At 50.1% G+C, this 10,128-nt stretch overlaps 1 protein-coding gene across 1 annotated transcript in view; it reads left to right on the top strand.

Annotated features, from left to right (window-relative positions):
- Window positions 1-6,744: 6,744 nt before the first annotated feature.
- Window positions 6,745-10,128, top strand: part of LOC125615915 (centriole, cilia and spindle associated protein) — a 16,874-nt gene continuing 13,490 nt past the window's right edge. Inside the window, exons 1-3 of the mRNA XM_048800407.1 lie at window positions 6,745-6,753; window positions 9,300-9,524; window positions 9,730-9,889. Coding sequence (XP_048656364.1) covers window positions 6,745-6,753; window positions 9,300-9,524; window positions 9,730-9,889 — 394 coding nt within the window. The remainder of the gene's footprint in view (window positions 6,754-9,299; window positions 9,525-9,729; window positions 9,890-10,128) is intronic.

The raw sequence follows: 10,128 nt of genomic DNA, 5'->3' as shown, positions 1-10,128 counted from the left end.
GGTGACTCCATAAACATAAGCAACAAAAGGAGGAAGAAACCAAGTGAACTTCATCAGAACTAAAACTTCTGTGCTGGAAAGTGAGAAGAGGACCCTCAGGATGGGAGAAACGATTGATTGCAAATTGTATGTCTGATAAGAGACTTGTATCCAAAGAAAGTGATTCTTCATTTCCAACATAAAAAACAAACTAATTAGCCAGGTGCATTGGTTCACGCCTGTGATCCCAGCAGTTCTGGAGGCTGAGACAGGAGGATTGTGAGTTAAAAGCCAGCCTCAGCAAAAGCAAGGCCCACCTGAGTTCAATTCCTGGCACCAAAAAAAAAAAAAAAAAAAAACCCAAAAAACAAAAAAAAAACCCAAAACTAATTAAAAAATGGTTCTGGGCATGGTGGTGCACATCTGCAATTCCAGCAGCTTGGGAGACCAAGGCAGGAAGATATCGAGTTCAAGGCCAGCTTCAGCAATTTAGCAAGGCCCTAAGCAACTTAGCTGTCTCTAAATGAAATATTCAAAGGGCTTGGGACATGGCTCAGTGGTTGCACACCCCTGGAGTCAATCCCCCATACCAAAATAAAATGAAATAAAAATAAATTAATCAATTTAAAATAAATAAATAAATAAAGGCCCAAGGATTTGAATGGACTTTTCTCTAAACAGGTGGCTGTGACATGGCTGGTGAGCGCCTGACACTGAACACCCCGGTCATTGTGGAGACGCTGGCATTCCGCAGCCTCCAGCCAGTGCAGAAGGACTATGTAGGTGTTGGCAGGAATGTGGAGAAGTGGAACCTGACATCACCACAGGAATCCCAGATGCAGGCAACAAAAGTGGCTGGACCCCAGGAAGCAGCTGATGGGGCCTCCAGTCACACCTCACCTCCTCCCCAGCTCTTTCTCTTTTAATGGGCATTTTTGCTTTGAGAGTGGGAGGAAGGCAGGAGGGCTGTGCCTCATGCCTGGGTCTGTTCTGGAAAACAATGCCAATAAACTCCCTGCCCTCAGAACTCCAAACTGGCCAGGTGCAGCTGGACTGTTCCCAAACACAGGTGAGTCCCCCTTGCTGTGGAGCCAATCAGGCCACTGCCAGGACCAGAAGGAAACAGGAAACGGTCAGATATGCTGGCTGCACCTCGAATCCCAGCCTCTCTGGAGGCTAAGGCAGGAGGGTCGAAAGTTCAAAGCTGGCTTTAGCAACTTATCGAGGCCCTGAGTAACTTAGTGAGACCATGTCTCAAAATAAAAAATAAGAAGGGCTCGGGATGTGGCTCAGTCATCAAGCACTCCTGAGTTCAATCCCCTGAACATACAAAAAAAAAAAAAAAGGGAAGGTCAAGACTGGCCTGCAGACTGGCTGCAGGAGGAGAGTGGGGTGGTCACCTGTTGGGCCCTGAGAGCAGCCCCAGGTCTTCACTGGAGAGGCTGGTTCATGACTCTGTGTGTGTTTGGGGGGATAGAACTCAGGGCGTTCTACTGTTGAGTCACACCCTTGGAACTTTTTATTTTATTATTTATTTATTTATTTTTAAAGGTTACAACTAATTGAGGAAATACTTCCTTTTTATTTTATTTTATTTTTTTAGTTGTTGATAGACCTTAATTTATTTATTTATATGCGATTCTGAGAGTCGAACCCATTGCCTCACACAGGCCAGGCAAGTGCACTACCATTGAGCCCCAGCCCCAGCCCCAACCCCAACTTCTTATTTTTTAATTTGAGACAGGGTCTTGTTAAATTACTGAGGCTGGCCTCCAGCTTGTGATCCTCCTGCCTCAACCTCCCAACTTGCTGGGATGACATGTGTGTGTCACTGCAGTCTGGTTGATTCTCAACTGTCTTGGTGCCCTTCAGAGGCCCACTCTCAGGTTTAGAGCCTTGTGCCTCTCTAATTCCCAGGCCACATCCTCTGCAGTGCACCAGGTCCTTGTACCTATTTTTCTCCTCAGTAACTGTGGGCAGGTTACTTCTGTCTTTGACTAATATTTTTGTTTGACTCACTTAAGTCCCAATTTTCAGTTAGAATTTTCATTTATTGAACAAACATGACTCAGCTGGGCACAGTGGCACACACCTGTAATCCCAGTGGCTCGAGAGGCTGAAACAGGAGGATTATGAGTTCAAAGCCAGCCTCAGCAAAAGTGAGGTGGTAAGCAACTCAGTTTGAACCCTGTATATAAATAAAATGCAAAATAGGCTGGGGATGTGGCTCAGTGGTCAAGTGCTACTGAGTTCAATCCCTGGTCCCCCCCCCCCACACCAAAAAATCAATAATAATCATGCCACAGATTTATTTAACTCAAGATTGAGGAGGCCAGGAAGCATACAGAGCTGTTTGTAGGATTGTGATAGAATGTGGGGGAGATGCTCCTGGGTGCATGTTGGCTTCACCCTGATATCTTCAACTGGAAGTGCCTTGGATGCACCTGACCCTGAACATCCAGGCTCAGCAGAGTAGTCCTACCAAGGGCTACTGTGCCTTGTGCTGGCAGCTGACCAGGATCGGCTGCTCTCCAGTGCCCTAAGAGCTTCATACTGTTTATGGCCAGTCTGGGAAAAGGTGAAAATGAAAAGTTGAAGTACTATTTCTACATGCATATTGCTTTCATACTGGTGTAAAGTAAAAAACCCAAGACAAATCACTATAAGTTTGAGGTTGAATGCTTCTAGAAGCGTCTAGTCACCAGTGAGGAGTGCAGTGGGTTGGGGCCTGTGTGCTCGATCTGGCCCTTGCGGGCCCTCTGGGCTGGCCCCCACCCCTTGTGGGCCCTCTGGGCTGGCCCCCACCCCCTGCATTGCTGGCAGGTGTGAAATGGCAAGCTTCTGTTGAAAACTGTGTAGCGGCTGTAGTTAGGTGCTGTCTGAGGAACAGGATAAAGGCTATTTATTACCTGGGGCCTGCGAGCAGCAGGGGTGCACGCGCAGGCAGGCAGGCAGTGCTTGGTTCTGATTTCTGGAGTGGAGTCTGTATATTTTGGCAATTCTCAAATTTGGGAGCCACGGACCTTTCAGTGAGCCTGGAGGTTGAGGCCAGGGTGGCCCATGTCCTGCCCTTGGCACGGCTATGCACACTGCAAGCTCTCACCACCCACTGTGCATGGACTCCAGTGACCCCTGGAACCTGGCAGCCACCTGAGGCCAGGGATGGTGGGGACCTTGGTGCTGCCAGTCCATCCTCATCCCCACAGCCATGCTCACTGGGAAGAGATCCCACACCAGCCGTTCTGTGAAATGACGGGGTTCCAAAGCTGAGTATTCCAAATTCACATTGGGGTAGACGATGCCCCTCAGGGTTGTAGGTGGGCAGGGGATGAGGCTCAGAGGGGGTTCCTTCCAACCTTGGCCTGCCCGTGTCCCAGCACCTATAGGAGTCACAGGCCGTGTTGAAGAACGGGAACGCAAACTACTGATTCTTAGTTTTACTCATTCCTTGTTTTACTCATACCCCTTAGTTTTTTACTCATATCCCTCCTCAACTTAGGAAGAATTTAAATGTTTTGGTACTGATTTCCAATTAAAATGTCTAACATGTTTGCCTCCAATGTGAGTTTCACATTACAAACTCCTGCAAGTTTTTCTTTTAATATTTATTTTTTAGTATTAGGTGGACACAATATCTTTATTTTATTTTATTTTTATGTGGTACTGAGAATCGAACCCAGTGTCCCGCGCATGTCAGGCGAGCACACTACCACTTGAGCCACATCTCCAGCCCTTCTGCAAGTTTCATTGAGTTAAAATTGCAAATGCCAATCTTTTATGTTCATTCTGGAGAGTTAACAGTTTTCAAGCAGTTAAAAAGTTATTTTAAACCTTCCAAAAATAGAAATACTACAAGAAAATAGAATCATTAGAAGAGGAAATCAAAGCAAGAAAAGGCTAAGAGTAGAAAACAGAGCAGAGTTGTGCACACAAACAGGCCGCACTCCACCTTGTACATTCTACAGCCGAAGCAGAAGGAAAATAGTTTTCAGTGTCCACCAGTAAGAAGGAAAGTCAGTTTGTCAACAGAGGGTTGCATCCAGCGTCCCCTAAGAGCTTCACCATCTGGGCAGGTGTGGCCAGTCCTGGCTGGGGCACTTCCAGCCTCGTGCATTGCAGGCAGGAGAGAAGGGGCAGTTGAACAGCTCGTGTTGCAGTTGAAGGTCTTCAACACTCGTCTTCTTGGTTCTCCAGTCCCAGGTGAGCTCCTTCGGGATCAGCTGCAGCTCTCTGGCAGATGTGGACCAGGAATCCTCAAGAGCTCAGCACTCAGGTAGGCCTGCCTGGATGCAGACCCTCTGTTCAGGTCTGGCTTCTCTCTCTGCAGGCCCACAAAGGTGCTCAATACTTGTGATTGTGCCCTCACTTGGGAACTGTGCTGGTCAGCCCCAACCAGAGGATAGGAGGTGTGGTGGTCCCAGCATGTGGTTGCAGGCCTCAGAGACTGCTGATTCCCTGGTTGGACCTGGGAGAATGATGATGCTGTCTGCAGAAACTGGGACAGCAGAAGGGCTGGGGTGTGGGGAGGGAGAGGTGGCTCTGACGCATGAGCAGGAGAGGTTGACGAGCTAAGCTGGAGGACCAGTGGCCAGAGGGCTGGAAGGGTGGGGAGACCAGCGAGGGGCTGGACATTGAGCAGATTCCTGGCCTCAAACAGGGATGGTGAATGAAGAGAGGTGAGGCGGTTTGAAAAGGGGAAAATGCAGGAAGCCCAGCGCGCTGGAAAGCCTACCGCAGAGGAAGGGGTTGGGACAGTCCAGCGTGCTGAGAGAAAGCACTTACAGGCACATCACAGAGATCCATCTGGCTGAATCCAGCTGAGGCTCCCAGATCCTCTGGAAGGGCTGAAGCATCAGGCTTGGGGCTCTGAGAGGAAGCTCTGGCTCTGGGAGCACCTCTGCTCTGAGGCTGCAGCACTTTGTACTTTGGTCTTTGTACTGCAGCTGCTGCTGTAGGGACTCAGCTGTGGTGTCCTCTTCTCACAGGGAGCTACTCCTGGCCCTGGCCGACCTGGATCCAGGCAAGTGCCAGGAGCCGCTGCGGAGCAGAGGTTGGATCTCAGCACTGCGCCCTGGCTGCAAGGGAGGCTGAGGAAATATTCTAGCACCTACACGGGGGAGGGTTCTGAAGAGGGTGGAGTGGACAGGGGCTCCTGGGGATGTCTTTGTTGGGGGTACTGAAAGGAGAGACGGAGACAGGGACAGATATTCAGAGAGAAGCAGGGAGGCGTCTTTGGATGTAACAGGGGTTCACTTGATGCTTTGACTATATCTCTTATGGCTTTGAAATTTACATGTTTTTTTTTCTTTTTCCCAAACAACTTCTCCCCGATCTCTTCCCTGATCTTCTTTTCCCTGACCTCCTCCCTGATGTTCATTTCCCTGATCTTTTTCCTAATCTCTCATCCCTAATCTCATTTTCTCTGAATCACCTCTTTAAAAGCCCCCTGTTCCTGCTGATGGGCACAAGCACAGCCTTTGGGACAGGAGTCCCCTCTGTTTCTCCTTTACTAGCAAAGCAATAAACCTTTTTCCTTTTTCTCAAAACTGTGTCCTTGTTGTTGGATCAGCATTGGGGACAAGGATTGAGCTTTCGGCAACATGGAGGGACACTGGGAGGGCTGATGGAGGGAGCAGAGTGGGAGAGACCAGGAGAGGTGGGAGCAGAGCCTGCCACATAGAGAAGAGCTTTCTGAGAAGGAGAGAAATGGAGGTGGAGGAAGCTCATGGACTATGGCCTCACTGACTTAGGACAAGTCCTGCAGACAGGATGGGGTGATACCCAGGGGGAGTGGCAGTGCTGGAGGCATAGGCAGGAGGGCTCTTGGAGGTGGGAGCCTAGGATGGTACATGGAGGGTGAACTCCTGCTGCTCATGTCTGGCCCACTGTGGTCAGGCTTAGTCTCCAGCAGTTTTCCCATTTCCTTTTCTTTTTTTCACAACTGGGGATTGAACCTGGGGTACTCTACCACTGGGCTACATCCCCAGCCCTTTTTATTTTTGAGACCAGGTCTTACTAAATTGCTGAGGTCGGCCTCCAACTTGTGATTTTCCTGCATTGACCTTCCAAGTCACTGGGATTACAGGTGTGCGCCCCCATGACTGGCCAGCAGGTTTTCTAATGTTGAATCTCTATGCCTGTGTAGCAAATATCAGTTGTTTTCCTTTTCCTTAGGGAGTCCAGCATCAGAACTTCCTTTCCAGGGTAGCCTCCCAAGCTGCTCTCACTGAAGTCTCTATTATGGTTTGGATGTGAGGTGTCCCCCTAAAGCTCATGTGTGAGACATGCAAGAGGTTTAAAGGAGAAATGAGAGATTATGAGAGCCTTAACCCAATCAGTGAATTAATCCCCTGATGGGATGAACTAAAGTGGTAGCTGAAGGTAGGTAGGGTGTGGCTGGAGAAGGCGGGTCCCTGGGGGTGTGCCTTTGAGGTATATATTTTCTATCTGGAGTGTGGAGTTTCCCTGTTTCCTGATCATCATGTGAGCTGCTTCCCTCCACCACACTCTTCTGTCATGATGGTCAGCCTCACTCTGAGCCCTGAGGAATAGAACCTGCTGTCCATGGACTGAGACCTCTGAAGCCCTAAGCCCCTAAATAAACTCTTCCTCCTCTACCATTGTTCTGGTCAGATCTTTCAGTCCTAGCAGTGAGAAAGCTAAAACAATATCCCTCCCCCATGCTTGAGGGAGCAGATCTTCTCTCACCTGTCCTGCTGGGACTTGCTTTGAGTCCTTGGTGTCTGTCCATTTCCTACTGACTCCATGTCTACTGTGAGCCCCTGAGGTCATTCATAACAGTTTTCTCTTGCTTACCCAGTCCCCAGCCAGTGACATCTACCCTACTTACAGCTGGTCATCTCTGCTCATGGGTCCTAATCTCACCCATAGAACAGACTGAACTTCTTCCACACTGGTGCTTGTGTAGCGCTGCATGAGTGGGTTCTAGAGCACTTCATATCCCTGATAGAGGACACAATTCCATAGGTAACTCTCGGATCACAGTAAATTTCTTTCTTTGCTTCCTTCTTTCTTTCTCTCCCCTGCCCCTTCTTTTCCCTCTCTTTCTTTTGAGGGGTACCAGGGATTGAATCAGGGGCACTTGACCACTGAGCCACATCCCCATTCCTATTTCATGTTTTATTTAGAGACAGAGTCTCACTGAATTGCTTAGTGCCTAGTGCCTCGCTGGCTTTGAACTGTCTATTCTCCTGCCTCAGCCTCCCGAGCTGCTGGGATTACAGGTGTGTGTCACTGCACCCAGCTAGATTTCTTAATAGTTTGTGCCCTCTTAAGGTCAATTATATCCCAGGAACCCTACCCCCAAGAACTATCAAATCCCATCTTTCTCATCCTTGTTATTTAAACACAAAGACAAATATATTGATGGATATTTGTCATTTGCATGCACACTGTCTTCTCTGTTCCATATGGGTCTCATCGGACTGTCAGTTCTTGCCTTCCACCTTAGCACCATCTGCAGGGATGGGGACATGGCCTGGGCATAGCTGACCTTTCCACTTAGGTACCTGCCACCACCTGAGCGCAGACTGGATAACTGGAAGTTCTCTTGCTGATGGTCCTTAGTTGAGACAACATCTTTTGGGGACACAAGTGGCTCTTTCTCCATCTGTGGGAGGAAGTCTATTTCTAGACTGAGAAGAGGGAAACCCTTAGCAGGAAAGCAGAGTTCAAAGACAGAAGGAAGCCAAGTCCTAATATTATTGAAACCCTGTATCTAACTACCTGAGCCAGTAGATGACCTCCCAAGATGAATTGTTTGTCACTTCTAATGGAAAGTCTTGATGTAATAACACCTTTAAAAGAATAAAAACAAAACATTTAATTATGGAAAATAGGGACAAATTTTAAAAAATCAGATTATTTCTAATTCCATTTCTGAGTTACCGAAAAACTGGTATCACAGGGCTGGGGTTGTAGCCCAATGGTAGAGCGCTTGCCTTGCACAAATGAGGCACTGGGTTCAATCCTCAGCACCACATAAAAATAAATAAATAAAATAAAGATAATATTGTGTCCATCTATAGCTAAAAAAAATATTTATAAAAAAAACTGGTATCACACTAGGTGTGGGTGTGGCTGTTGCAGACTGAACATGGCTGCTAGCTGGCTTAGCACAGGGCCTCTCTGCAGCCTGAGTTGGCATTCACAGCTTGAGTTTTAGCTAGCATCTTAGGATAGGGCAGCAGATGTCCCTGATCTTCTGAGGCTGCTCCAGCTGTCTGTACATGACCCAGGCAGCCCAGGCTGTCAGCTCCACCTGCCATGCAGTGGCTACCTGAGCCTTTCCAGCACTAGTGGTGGGACTAGTGCTCACCCAGAATCCCAACAAGTCAAGTCATAGTTGGTTAGACACTAAGTTTTGCAGAGTTATACAGTGAAAGTTGAGATCAACTGTGTAACTGCATGTCACCATTTCTTCCTCACTATTAAATATCCACCAAGGTTCTTTTGGTTGCCTAAGCATAAGGGGAATGAATTAAAATGTCCCAGAGGTGTGTCAAGGGGCAGAAGGTGACATTAGTAAGAGGAGAGGTGAGCTTTGGTGGGGACTGCAGAGCAGCAGATGGTGGTTTCTTTCTGGAAGCTGCCCTGAACGTAAAACTTCAGGTTCTCAGGAGGGACAGTCAAACCATCTCATTGGGGCCAGTGCCCTCTCAGGGTCTTCAATCTGAGATGGGGGATGGGAGGGCACAGACACAAGGAAAAGGCAGTGAAGCCAGTTAATCCCAGTGTGGGAGCTGGATCTGGGTTGCTCATCCATAGACAGGCCTGCTTTTGCTTGTTAATTATGTTGCAATTTCCCAGAAGGTCTTTCCTTTCAAGGCTTTCTGTGCTACTGTATCAGGGCCTCTTTCTATAAAAGCAGGAAAGAGGGGAGGGCTTTTGGAAACTGTAAGGCCTTCCGGGCAACATCAGACACTTTTGCACACTGTAACCACAGGCCACAGGCTTCTGGGTGCAAATGCATTCCTGAGCGGGCTACACGGTGTTGTTGCTCAGGTTGACCTGGAACTTTTGATCTTCCTGCCTCAGTCTCCCCAGTCAATGAGATTACAAAGTATGCCATTGCGCCTGGCACTACGCGGCTTTTAATCAATTAATGAATACTGGTGTGTTAAAGATAAGAAAGGCTTGTATTAAAAGAAAGGTTGAAAGCCAGAGCAACAGATACTGTGAACCAGGAGGAAGCAAGGTGACGGGCATGTGAATGGGCCGCTGAGCGTGGCGGCGGCAATTTGGCCTGGGCTGACCGCTCCCTCCGGCGGATTAACTCCTGATCTGGGCCTCCGGGGCAGCTCTGGGATGCCGCGGGCTCAGCGCAGAGTGCGGGCAGGGGGGCCTGGGCAGGGGGGCCTGGGCTGGCGGGCGGAGCTCACGGCGCGGGCGAGGGCCGGGCGGGCGCGCGGGGAGGCGTCTGCTCCCGGCTGGGGCGGCGCCTTGGCGTCGCAGCCGCGGGGCCGCCGACTGCCCGCCGTCGGCGACATCTTGTCAGGAAGCGAGGGACCGCNCGGCGCAGCCAGGTACCGGGCCGAGGGGCGCGCGAGGGGCCGCGCCGGGGTGGGGCGCTAGGCGTCGAGCTGCCTGGTGTGTTTTTTGCAGCGTTTGGGGCGAAAGCTTCCTGTTTTGTTTTGTTTTCGGTGACGTGCGGTGAACCTGCCTACCCCCACGGAGTTTGAAGGGCGTTGGCCCCGCCTCCGCCCTCCTACTCTGTATTTCCTTAATTAGGTGGCTCAGCGTCAGCCCAGCCGTGTGGCCTCTAAGCACAGCGGGGACCAGGTCTCTCCGTTGGCGATAGCTCCCTCGGCGAGCCCCCGACTCCGTCTGTTTCTTGCGGTCTCTCGCGACGGGAGGAGCTTTCATCACGCTCCCAAAGGCGCCCCGAGAGGTTAGGAGCCCCGGACTGTGCCTGGTCATAATGAGGCCCGTGCTTTCCAAACAAATTCTCCGACCTCTCCGCCCTGTCTCTAAGGAATGCTGTGCGCTTGGGTGCGAGGATGCGCGGTCTACGCTGGCTGCTCTCTTGTACTGCCCACGCGTGACAGTGCGGCCCCGTGCCTGCCGCCGTGCGCAGGCGGCGGCTCTCTTTGGCCATTGCACAGGCCATGGCTCCGTCGCTGCCGGCTG

Source organism: Marmota marmota, unplaced genomic scaffold (genome assembly GCF_001458135.2).
Source record: "Marmota marmota marmota unplaced genomic scaffold, marMar, whole genome shotgun sequence".
In the NCBI taxonomy this organism is placed as follows: Eukaryota; Metazoa; Chordata; class Mammalia; order Rodentia; family Sciuridae; genus Marmota; species Marmota marmota.
This window is presented reverse-complemented; position numbering and strand designations above follow the sequence as displayed.